Source organism: Haliaeetus albicilla, chromosome 22, assembly GCF_947461875.1.
Source record: "Haliaeetus albicilla chromosome 22, bHalAlb1.1, whole genome shotgun sequence".
Taxonomy (NCBI): Eukaryota; Metazoa; Chordata; class Aves; order Accipitriformes; family Accipitridae; genus Haliaeetus; species Haliaeetus albicilla.
The window spans coordinates 8,875,052-8,888,127 of NC_091504.1; the positions used below are offsets into that span (position 1 = coordinate 8,875,052).

Here is a 13,076-nt window from a genome sequence, read left to right on the forward strand (position 1 = left end):
TCCAGATGTAATCACTATAGAGCTCAAGCAAATAGTTAAGTTACAATGGCATAACAAGATACAGCTCACCAGCTGAGCCATAGTAACTTCCAATAACTGGGTGTTCATGCATCATCTATTCATGAGATAGAGAAACTTAATTTAAACCTCAGGGAAGAGGCTTAACATAAAGTGTTCTGCCCTGCAACTGGGCTGGACTAAAACCACAACAGTTATAACTCAGTTGATATGTGGTACCATCCTAAGTCACTCATGCAAAAATGATCTTGAGTCCTAAATGAAGGGATGATTTTTTCATAAATATTGAGCTTCAAACAGCACTTGAAGCAGTAGTTGCTGCTGCTAACTTCTTAAATGGCCATTTAGGAGCATGCTCCAAATATTTGGCTATTTGGGCCAAATGTTCCATACATAAGTTGTGTTTATTCTACAAAACATTATGGGCAGGTAAAGTATTATTCCTCAGGCTTGATTGCACAACAAGCAGAAAAGAGGGGCTTTGCATACAGTTTAATTTGCAAAATGATGCATTTCCTGATTGACACAGCAAACAACCGTAAGCATGATAATTTAAAGTAAGGGGTCCACTCCTTTGTAAGAGAAAATGTTATATGATTCCGGGGTGATTTATCATGTAAGAAGTGCAGAACTGGACTTCTTGCATATGTTAAGTTTGACTGAAATCTTGCATTTATGATTATTGCTGTTTCCTTAGGCTGACTTGTCAAAACGCCAACTGCACTCTAACTCAAATCTATCATCATGTTAGACAGAGCTTCAGAGAAAAAGAAAAAGTTGTTATTTTTGACAACAGGAAAGCTCTTTTCGCAACCCATCTGGAATGCATTAAACTAGGGGACTTCATGCTGACAGGCCATAAGCAGTCCCAGAGGGACTGCGAAGTACCTAATCAAACATCAGTCTGTTAGATGAAGACTATTCTCCTGAATACACGTTTGCAGATCAGAAATTGTTATTTTGGTTTATGGGGCTACTGCCTGCTCTTGCTTATTTTGAGATCAATGGCAAAATTCATGTTTGCCTTAGTAGGAGGAGGCCTGATTATGAATTTACACTTTTGTTCTCAGTGAGAGGCTGAGGCCTGGTGGGATTTTCCTACTAAAGAAAAAAACAGCACTGAAAGCTGAGTACCACTCACAGGAATACAGAGAACATGAGTGCTGGCTAGCTAGTAAAGAGGGAATGAGTGTCCCTGAGGACACTTACTAGAGGAGCGTTGGACCACACATCCATAAGCTCACAGCATAATTAGTTTCAGAAAAACTGGTAACCCAAGGTATACAATCAAGCTGTGTGTTCTGTCCAGTACCTGACTTGTTGTCATGCTCAGCACAACGGCTTGCTTGGGTGAAAGCTGCAGCTGTCTGACTCCTTGCAGGACAAACCCCCGATGAGTACAGACCGAAATCACATTACCATATGCGTGAGGAGATACCACAGGTGACACCATCAAAATGATGTCCCCTAGATCAAAAAGAAGGTAAGAAAAGTAGCATATTATTTCCACAGAAGCTGTGGTATCAGTGCAAGGCAACTCTTATATTGGCTAGTTCCAACTTGAAGCGCATTCCAAATGGTGACACTGTATTTTATGGTTTATTTGCTCTATCCAGCTCATAATGACTGCTATCGGAGGCCAACCTAGAATGAAAAAGCTTATGGCATCATCAGTAATGTCTTTATGAATCATCTACCCCAGATAGTCTGTCTCATCAGGTCTATCTAGCTATCTATGAGCTGTTGGTCTATCTTTGAGGTATCTGTGCTCTCAGTTCATGTGCTAGCTGTATGTCAGCCCCTGCCAGGCTGTGTTTGAGCTGTTACCCTTACAGCTGGCAATCCAACAGCAGTTGGTTCCCTCAAGGGCTAAGGACCTGATAAGCCTGGCCACACTGATAAGCAACTAAATAAGGTCAACAAGACCAACTGGCAATTTGTCCACTACAGAGTGCATGAAGCAAGCCCAGCCATTCCTCTCTGCTATTATTGGTGGTCCTAGCCTGTAGCTAGCTTCTACAATCTTGTTCAGCACTACCTTCTGTTTCCTCTTTTCCCTTCTTTAGTCCTGTCTTTAACCTTCATCCTAGACCTTGCCTTTTGGCATGGTCTCCTGAATCTTTGGACCAGCCTGTGATCATGACCTCACCTCACCCCACCCTCTGGTTTGGCACCATCTGTGGCTTCACAGGTTCCTGTACTTGGTCATCACGATAATGGTACCAGCCTGCTCTCTCCTACCTGATTCTCATCCACTAGGTCTGGCTGCTCATGCTCTCCTTGTATCCCTCATCCCAGTAGGTAAGGTTGTAGAAGCAACTGGAATTTATGTTGGGTTACAACCTTGGGTTGTTAGACCCCTGTTTTCTAAGTTGAACCCCAAGCTCACTGCCAACAGGGTGGCAACACATGCTATGAGCAAGCTCAGAAGAAAGAGCCTACAAGACCTCCTGAGCAGTTTCTAAGCCTCATCTTAGGTACTACAGAACAAGCTCAAGACTTTTCCCTGAAGCCTTTGATCTACCTGAGGTCTTTGGTTTGTTCTAGTCTCATCTTGGGTCTCTGTTTTTACCATCACCTGCATTATTACACTGTCCTAGTCCTCATATAGCTTTTTTTCTTTACACAATGTACATTCAGATCTCCATAACCTGCCAAGAGTGAGCTCTGAAGACAAATCCTCAGTATCACTTCCACCTGGGTTTCCTCTACAATGCCCCGTTAATTTCTCTTAACTCTAACCGAACAATATAACGAGGCTGGTGTATTTTAGTCTCTGTGTCCCAATTACACTTGGTTTTGGGGGTAGGACTATCAGCAGTGAATGTTTCTTTCGGTTCTAGACTTTGTGATATGGATATCTGTCACCCCCAAATCTGATCAAGGCTTGGTCTAGTAGTTCAAAGCAAATGCAACAAAACAAAGGAAAGCTTGTGTTTACTACTAAGGATGGAACAGGCAGAGTGTTTCTTTGCCTAAAATTTCTATTTGGCTTTATGGCTTTAATTTTGCAGGCTTTGAGCCAGACTGACATTAGTGTCACATTCATTACATGTGAACTGTCAAAATTTAGGGTTGCAGGTGGCAAGATTTTGGTTCCTCCCTAGTTGATAACACTTTTTAAAAAACATTTTTCACATACACATATGCCAAATCAACAAGAATACCTGCTAGGGTCAGCAAAACTTTGATTACTGAGAAGGGGCAGATATACCTGGTGAGAGCTGAAGTATGTTTGTTTTGCATGCGTGTATCTTCCTGTCTCCAAGAGAAGCTGCTGGAGACCTGAGGGAAGGAGTCAGTGAATGTTTCCTTTCCTTAAAATCCCATAGGGTGTCTGCTCCCAGACCAGATTTGTCAGCTTCTCTTCTGAGAGTCATGATACAGTTATCTATCTGAGGAACAAAACTTGAAATTGACTTCCTGAGCCCAAATACAGATGGAACATGGTGTGGTGTAACTCAGCAGCCCACATCAAATGTGAATCATTAATGGCCATAAAAGGAAAGGGACACAGAAAATGTGCCTCATTCCATCAGCAGCAACCAGCTGCCATCAATACCAATCCCAAATAACACAGAGCCAATGGCTGTCTGCCAAGCTACCTGAGTTAACATGCCCAGTTATACAAAAGAGTGGATCTCAAAGGTAAGACTTTTTTTCCTTTCTCTCTTCTCCATTTTCTTTCTGTCACCCTCTCTGTCACTTTCTGCTCCTTTCATCTTTGGCTTATGCTTTCATTCTTTTATCGTACATTCTTTCCTTAGCAATATAGTTTTCCGTGCCTTCTTTCTACATCAGTACAATGCTGCTTTCCTTCTGCCATCTTCCCCCCAGCAGCTGCTGAGCTTCCACTCCCCTCAGTTTTTTTTCCTGCAAAACTATCTTCAATTGTGGGAGTAGACACCAGACAGCAATGGTCTAATAGCATTGTCTAAAAATCACTTGTGCCTGAGATCTGCTGTGCCAGGCCCCACTACAGAAGATTGTCAGCACATTGGCTTTCTACAGCAGACACCCCTATACCACACAGATCCTTCTTACCCAGTTATAAGGCCTGCAATGCCTTGGCAGGTTTCCCTCAAACACAGTCAGCTTGCTGCTAGCTAGATACAGATTCAGAAGCTGGAAGACTACTCCTACAAAGGGAAAAGGAGGATTTGGGTGGAGCCAGGTGATAGCCAGTTAATATTAGCACCATGAAGTGCTTTCCTTCCTGATTGTGTGGTCAGTCCTGCCATGAATGAAGTCTTAACCATTTCACACTCACAATGATTATATTCAACTCTTCACCAGCAGCGGTAGATGATCTCTAATCAGATAAACATGCAATTTAAGGACACTGTTAGGTCTTCTCATGACTCTTTCTTTGATGAACAGACCCCTATGTGCACAGATTTCCTGTGGGGTGGCTTTTTTGGTTTTTTTTCTTCCTTTTTTTACCCCTCAGTGAAATCTAAGCAGCCTACAGGACTCTAGCAGCTACTCCCATGAGGAGGATGAGGTGATAACACTCCTTTGTCACTTCATTTTAGGCCACAGTGTTTCACTAGAAATTAATTCCTGGCTCTAGAACTGGCCAGGTCACAGCACTGAGCAATCCAGGGAGGCAGAATTTCCTGAAACAGGTGGGCTGGAGTAAGGTAATATTGTCAGTGAAGGAGAACCATAAGACCTCAAGGTTCATTCCCTAACACTGACCTTTGGTAGTTGAGACAAGCATCGCTGGAGGTCGAGACAGCACGATGCCCTGGAGATCAACCTTTTCTTCATCTGCTTCTGCCCTAGTTGATGAAGGACTCTGAGAGCTAAAGAAAAACAATAAATATTAAAAGGTGTTATGCCAGGTTCTGACTCAAACCTACTTTCTGCAATAAACCCAGGGCCACAGAATTTTCTCTGGTAAAACTGTTTTACTGGAAAAGACATTTAAATCCCTTGTCTGTGACATGAGCTGCATCAAGGTCTCTCTGACTGAACATCTTTTTATATTACTCCCCCCGAGGCTCTCTGTGTTCAATTAAAAGCAGCTAATGCAAAGTAGCCAGCTTGGCAAAGAAATCTGGGAATCACAAAGTATGTCAGGCTGCATTACCAGAGCTTTTCCTACCCACAGATACATCACAGTTGCTATTCACTTTTGGTTCTTTAGCCCAAGTTTAACCAGTTTTAAAGATTCATGTTGGGCAACAAGCACAATCAAGTCTGGCAGAGACGTTCACGCCAGTGAAACCTCTACAACATTCCTGCATACCCAAAAGGACCAAATTACAGTACGGTGAACATAAGATGTGGTTCTGAAAGCCAGGGACTGACAGCAAGGCAAACTGCAGTCTGTGAAACAGTTTGGCTAGCTCTGTGAAGTGGTGAAGCACAGGCTGCTCAGGCAAACCTGCCTGCCTTATCCCTTGCCATAACTGAGCTGGTTAGAATACATCTTGCTTGTTCACCCCCAGGAGACCATGGCATTTGCAAGTATAATCAGAAAACTGCAATCTGAGTTGCAGTTTGTATTCTTGTCTCCCAATGGACAAAATTACCAGCATTAGGAGAAAGGCCAGTGCATTATTTAGTATGTAGCACTGCTCTGGACTGGCAAAGTTATACCAGAGGAGCAGAATTCATCATCTTTGTAAGGGGAAAAAAAAGCATCCCTGAGGAAAATAAGCAAATAAATAAAGAGAATGAAACTTTGCCAAATTGACTTTTTTCAAATCTTAAAAGTAAAAATTATGAGAGTCACTGTTCGTGGCCAAACAGAACTGAACTCTGACACACACTCCCTCCAAGAGCATCAGATTAATTCTACATGGGTGTACTTTGCCACTCTGCAGAAAGCACCTACAGGACTGCAGATTACCTCACCTCTAGCCTGCTGTCACTGACACAGTGTGCCACACCTCACCCAGTATCAGAAGGTATCTTTAAAAACCTGTCCAGAACTTGCAGGTGCAGGGCCTTATCTGAGCTTTCTGCAGGGGAGTTTCACCACAGCATCATTTATTCAGTTCAGCAATATTAAAAAGAGATGCCCAGGGCCTGAAAACCCCAGTGCAGAGGCTGGCATCCCATGTGATTACACAAGCCTGTGACACAGACATGACAGCCAGGGAGAGGAGACCTGTAGTTTGATATTTTCCTGGTTGGTGCAAATTCCTTGAAGCCCTAAGCTAAATCTTTTGATAAAGCACTGTAAAACAAATGCTTCAAGCCACAGATGCACCTGTGCTTGGAACAACCAGAGGGTTGTCTTTCAGAAGCCAAAACCAGAAAAGTGCCTCCTCTCTTCCCTCTGCAGGCCAGCCTACTCCGATCCTCCAGAGGAACGGGACCTCTGACCACAGTAGAGCCCTTCATTTACACACACAGGATTAAACGTGCTTCCTGGGTGTATTGGGTTTGTGTGGCAAGGTTTGGGTAGCGGGGCAGGGTTACAGGGGTGGCTTCAGTGAGAAGCTGCTGGAAGCTTCCCCTGTGTCCGACAGAGCCAATACCAGCTGGCTCCAAGACGGACCTGCCACCAGCCAAGGCCGAGCCCATCAGCAATAGTGGTAGCGCCTCTGTGATAACACATTTAAGAAGGAAGAAAAAGTTGCGGGGCACACAGAAACGGCAACTGGAGAGAGAATTGAGAATGCGTAAGAGAAACAACCCTGCAGACACCAAGGTCAGTGAAGAAGGAGGGGGAGGAGGTGCTCCAAGGGCAGGAGCAGATATTCCCCTGCAGCCCATGGTGAAGACCATGGTGAAGCAGGCTATCCCCCTGCAGCCTGTGGAGGACCCCACGCCAGAGCATGTGGGTGCCTGAAGGAGGCTGTGACCCCGAGGGAAGCCTGCACTGGAGCAGGCTCCTGGCAGGAACCTGCAGATCTGTGGAGAGAGGAGCCCATGGAGCAGGTTTTCTGGCAGGACTTGTGACCCCGTGGGGGACCCATGCTGGAGCAGTGTGCTCCTGAAGGTCTGCACGCTGTGGAAGGGACCCATGCTGGAGCAGTTCATGAAGAACTGCAGCCTGTGGGAAGGACCCACGTTGGAGAAGTTTGTAGAGGACTGTCTCCCATGGGAGGGACCCCACGCTGGAGCAGGGGAAGAGTGTGATGAGTCCTGCCCCTAAAGAGGATGAAGTGGCAGAGATAATGTGTGATAAACTGACCGTAAACTCCATTCCTCGTCCCCCTGTGCCACTGGGGGGGTAGGTAGAGAATCTGGGAGTGAAGTTGTGCCCGGGAAGAAGGGAGGGAAGGTGTTTTGAGATTTGGTTTTATTTCTCATTAACCTACCCTGGTTGATTGGTAATAAATTGAGTTAATTTTCCCCAAGTTGAGTCTGTTTTGCCCATGACAGTAATTGGTGAGTGATCTCTCCTGTCCTTATCTTGACCCACGAGCCCTTTGTTATATTTTTTCTCCCCTGTCCAGCTGAGGAGGGCGGAAGCGATAGAACGGCTTTGGTGGGCACCCAGCGTCCAGCCAGGGTCAACCCACCACACTGGGTCCTTAGGTTTGAGTCTCTGTCCAGGAAGTTGCAAGATTGTCAGGAAGGGAATTGCTCCCTGTAGCACTACACAGCAGAGCACAGATAGTCTAGGTTGCATGATGGATTAACAGATGCTTCAAAGTCCAGTTCCCTCTGCAGCTACACCCAGACCCATCTGAGAGTGAGATTCCAGACTCCTGAACCTCACTTGTTCCCAGCACTTTTTGGCACCCTATTGCTATGCCATCAGCTCCTAAATTGCATTTCTCACACCAGCTGCTAAAGGTTTATAAGCCACCCTTCGTTTTCACACACTTTTGTCATAATCCTCCAAAGAACCTTTTCCGTCTGAAGCCCCTTATCTCTAATCAGTTGATATGGAAGGGACGCAGGGCAAAGGTAGACCAGGCTTTCTAGCAAAGGGCCACACAGTGGCACACAACCTTGCAGCCCTTTTCCAGCACCAGGCACAGTTGGAAGAGGTCTCAAATCAGTCTGACCAGCTGTATCTGGAACAGCAGGCCCAAGAGCAGATGCTACAAGTGTATGAATTACAGGCCTAGCTACCAAGGAAGCAACTGCAAGAGTCCCACACCTGACACATCTGTTATGTGCCACAGGTGAGGCGCTCCTGTGAAAAACGGATTTTTGCAGACTCTAGTAACTGGTTTGGAAATATAAAGCAGACAGATTGCTCCCACTCTGAACTCTTGTTCACTGAGACCTTTAGCAGAAGACTGATACGTAAAGACAAAGAACGCTAGCTGCATGCCTGCCTGGCCTCCATGTCACACAGCCTGTGGGAACAACCACAGTTCAAAAACATCCAGGGCAATCACCTTGCTGTGTTGCATTGGGAAGCCAGATCCAGAACACCAGCATGCAGCGCTGCATCAGCATCCCTCCCTCCAAACCAGAGACACAGCTCCCTGTGCACACGGCTGTCCAGGTGGGGCAGGTAGACGAGAGGCTCCGCTTGGCTCCTGCAGTAGATGGCATTGATGGAACTGCAGTCCGTCATGCTTGCCAGCTGCGGGTCAGATGGCCCAATGATATTCTGCAAGGTGCTACGTGCTTTAGGACCTCTCACACCTAATGCCAGCACTGGTGGCACCTTGCTGGTCTTTGAAGTATAGGAAGAAGGCAGCTTTTCTGCAAAAGACAAACATATGTGTGACTAAAACATGGAACAACCTGCCCCAAGGTCATTCATTTCACTCAAGTGCTTTCTTCAGATCTGTCATAGCCAGACTTCAACAAAGTAATCTACGGGTTACCTGTCCTGTAGGTGATATGCTGGCAACCAGCTACACATTTTTACCCAACAATAAATCTGAGATTATTCAAGGTAGTCTGTTAAAGAAAGAGGAGTTGGTTGCCTCATATTTGCTATGGAAAGGAGTGTGCACAGGGTTAGTTACTATGAAGCAGCTGATACACTAGAACTCAGCACTTTGACTTCTTGTGCAGTATGTTGTTCATGCCCACAAGGAAGGCTGGGGGATTGAAGCAGAGACAGGACAAGAACATGGGCCTGAGGAGAAGGATGTTTTCTGTAATTTTCATGAGATATGGGAAAGCTGGGAAGGGGATCACAAACTGGAAATCTGTGGACTTCTTTTCTAGATTATTTCCTTCTGTATCAAATACAGACTTTCATACTATGTTGTAAGATGACATATCCAGGCAAATATTTGATTAGTCACCCTTATTTCCCTGCCAGGACTTGAACTGTCGTTTGCCTTATTTCCTGCAACAACTCTTCCTTATACCTCTGGCAAACCTTTCTCCATGTCTATTGTCAGCATAGTTAGGGTCCAGTAAGTAACCCCAGGAAAAGAGCAAATTTGGCTCCTCTGCAGTTCTTACTGCAGATGTTAGAAATAGCAGCAAGGTGTGTCATTTTCTTCCCTGAGGTTTAAAAACATATTCAATTACATCATTTGTTGCATAAGAATCAGAAGCCAGAACATAAGTCTCCAGAGCAGGTAGATAATGGAGAAGCTGGCTGTAAATATTTAAAATAATAATTTTAAAGTTTTCAAGCTAAGGGTAAAAATCTAATTTACAAACTCGCATAGCAGTTCTCAGCTCAAATGAATTGTCTCTTCATACAAAATGTTCCTAAATAATGGTGCATGGTACAGAGCATTGAAGCAGATCTGCTGCCTGTCATCTCCTAATGGCTGGTGATTTTATGGTTTTCTTATTCATTTCTGGAGTCCTTCTTCATTTCTTGAGCTATCAGTATGAATGCATTACGTGCACAGCGCTGAGACAACTGCAACCGCAATCCCATTTCTAAGGCAGACTGCTCCTATTGTTTTCAAATGTAAAAAGAGGCAGGGACACTGGAGAATTTTTCTCTGATTGAGCTGGTCTTCACTCACCTTTTGCCTGAGGAAAAGGGAACCCATTTCTCTCACTCACCCTGCCTATACCTTTCCCCAAGAGAAACAAATTGCCTGTATTCATGATGGTGTCACATGCAAACCTTCCAGGAGAACTTCTTGGCTTAAAAGAAAGTACAAGCCATACTATCCTGCAGCAGCAATCTCTATACTTTGCAGCTAATGTTGCTATAGAGTTATATTGTATTAGCAACTAATAATATTCCATACATGCTTTAAGGCAGGCTTCATCCTCTCTGTTTCACAAATGGAAAAAAATAAGACTTGAGTAGTACATGCCAATATTTGCAAATATTGGTGTCTAATGTTAAAGACTTAGTGATTTGAATTCAGAGACACGTATCATTTTTGTTTACCTTATCTTCTTGGTCTCCCATCTCAGACAATCTTCTACTGGCAAATGTGACATTTTAGTGATGGCTTATAAACCAATGCAATTACAGGATGGCTAGATCAGTACTTTTGCCCATGCTTCTGAAGTCCCATAGGCAATAGGATGGGGGGAATTGTGGAAGGGGAAGGCTGGATTTTCCACAGCTAAAACCTTCAGGAAAATCAGTGGGAACTAATTTAGTATATTTAACTCATACGAGCCTAACCCCAGAGTTTAGGGCACTGCAATCTGGGAAAGATTGCTACAGAGGGGAAAAAAAAGCTAAAGTGGTTTGAGACACAAAAATGTATTGAGGGTTAAAAATTCAACTCATGGATATTCAACACTGCAAATAGAAGGAAAGAAACAGCCCAAGATCTTTTATCATGTCTTTTGGGAAAGATACAGAAACTGATAAAGCAACACTAATGTAAATCCAATACCCCCCTCCCCCATGCCCACAGCACCACATCACTCTTCACCTTAGTACATTTACAGATCTTTGCCTTCACCTCAGTATCATCACATGATGGAATCTCTGAAGGAAAACTAGATCTCACCTGAGCTAAAGAGCAGCACATCCTGCTGAGGATAGAGCAGGCGGAGTCCACAGATATCCAGACCAGAACTGAGTACCAGCTGCAACATGTGATGGGTAGCTAGGGGACTTCGGTAGAGAGTTTCAAACAGCAATACCATGGCAACCTGAACAGCAAGAGCACATTGGAGAAATGAACCAAATGCTTCCAAGCCCTCAACGACCACACAGCTGTATCTTTTCTGCTCACCTTTAGTTCCCATGCTTCATCTACATTGTAAGAGGTACAAAGAGGCTTTATTTTATGTTTATGTGCAGTTCAGCACAGTAGGCTCTTAGCTTCAGATTGAATCATAACTCTCTATGATAATTATGATGGAAGCTATTTCTGCTGATATAACTGTGTCTTTTGTCACAAAAACCTACTAGTAAAAAACTGCAAGTTCTCTGGGGCAAAAACTGAAGTGTATCACTCTTGCTGTTTAACTTCATGTACAACAGAAAGATGGTTAAAGAATAATAGACCAACTGGTTGTTTCTTTATACCTAAAGAAGTGCCAAAACCAGCATTAAAAAAAATAAAAATAAATAAATAAAAAGGCAGACACATCACTCATACTGCCCCAAATTTACATTTTGAAATCTTCTTTACCAGACTAATCCAATTCAGCCCATCCTGGCATGTAGGAAGACATCCACCAACACATACGGGATGTCTATACCCCAAAGGGAAGCAAATTATTATTACTCTCCCACCAGAAGGAACATATTGTTTCAAAAAGCAAGCGCTTTACAACAGGAAGTTGTATGGTACTGTGGGTAATAAATTGTCTAGCTGAAGATCAGACAAGCATGATTGTACTGGCCTCTGATTTGTGCATGGTTCTCCTGAACGTAAAGCAACACAACGCTATCTCCAGCACCAAGCTTTATGGCTGCAGTGAATGCCAAATGAATTCATCACCACTGGACACTTAAAATGAAATGCTACTCCTCCATAAACACATTATGAGGCTTATACCATCATGATAAATGAAGATATAAATTTACTCAAATCATTAAAAAGTGATCTAATTAGGAATAAAAGCTCTATTTCTTTATGTTTGTCTAGCTGAAGCTCTCCTGATATTAACCCAATATTCACATCAGCCAGTAAGGAAGTATTTTTCTGTAGCTGCTATGAGAGTCCCTGGGGCTTGGCTGCCTGGGCTCAGGGCCAACTTTGATAATGCAGCTGTCCAGCATTGAGAAACCCCAGTAACTGCCTATCTCCCCTTTGCTTAGGAGCCAGGCACTTGGCTTTGGTCTCCATCTGAGCTTTGTTGCAGGTATGCCTTGGCCCAGACTCATATGTCACTGATTCTGGCTGTTATCCTAACCTGCTGAATTTCTGGCTTGGCCTTGTCACTATGGACTCTTGGCTGACCCCAGTTGCTGCCACTGGACCTGCTCTGCTCTTCTTGCTTGGGTAATGTAGGACTGCACCCTGCCATGAGGTCAATGGCCACACCTGCCTTGCTGTTGGTCTCAGCTCCCAGCTTGCCTTCCCTTACAAGAGCATCCTGCCCTTGCTGTGAGAGGTCTGTATGGACCCACTAACAGCACTCCTGAGGCAAGTTGAGGAACTGTAACGAAGACATGAGGCATTTCCCAACTGTGTCAAGTGCCAGGTATCTTCAGCTCCTAATTGTGGACTTCAAGCATCTTCCAGGAGCAAGCCCAGTATACTCACAGCAACTGGTGAGGCTTGCGGTGTGTTCAGGAAGAACTTAGTATATCTGCACCTCCTTGAATCAATGCTAACAGGAAACTGAACTCTGTCAGATCAAACATGTTATGTTTTGTGTTGCACAAGAGCTAAGAAAGGTGAGTTACTATAGTTAACAAGTTATCATACACTGGCTGGAGGTCCAGTACATTTTGGTATGCACTCCTAAACAGAGGTAAATATGAGCTGACTTAAGTTACCTTAACCTTCTCTTCTTCTGGGGTAAACTAAGTAGAATTACTTCCTGCTTGTTCATACAACACATACATAGTTACTGTAGGTCAGGTAAATAGTACCAGAAGCTTCAGATTTTTTTTTTTAATGTTTTTGAGCACAAGTTTAAAAAAAAGTTGTGTTGTATATTGGCTTGCAGTCAAGTGGTTTTAGGTTATCAAAATTTTGTCTACTGTTACTGATTTGCACCTGGTTGGTAGCAATTTCTTCAACCTGCACATTTCATAGTTTAATCTTCTGTGCCTCAGAGCAATCAGC

The 13,076-nt window shown here is 44.0% G+C and overlaps 1 protein-coding gene across 3 annotated transcripts in view; it reads right to left on the reverse strand.

Moving 5' to 3' along the window:
- DNAAF8 (dynein axonemal assembly factor 8) overlaps window positions 1-13,076 on the reverse strand; it is a 96,934-nt gene that overhangs the window by 35,306 nt on the left and 48,552 nt on the right. For all 3 annotated transcript variants that reach the window (XM_069809718.1, XM_069809717.1, XM_069809719.1), the window contains exons 15-18: window positions 10,839-10,983; window positions 8,334-8,646; window positions 4,720-4,826; window positions 1,331-1,485 (exon numbers count right to left, since the gene is read on the reverse strand). In XM_069809718.1, the coding sequence (XP_069665819.1) occupies window positions 1,331-1,485; window positions 4,720-4,826; window positions 8,334-8,646; window positions 10,839-10,983 (720 nt within the window). The remainder of the gene's footprint in view (window positions 1-1,330; window positions 1,486-4,719; window positions 4,827-8,333; window positions 8,647-10,838; window positions 10,984-13,076) is intronic.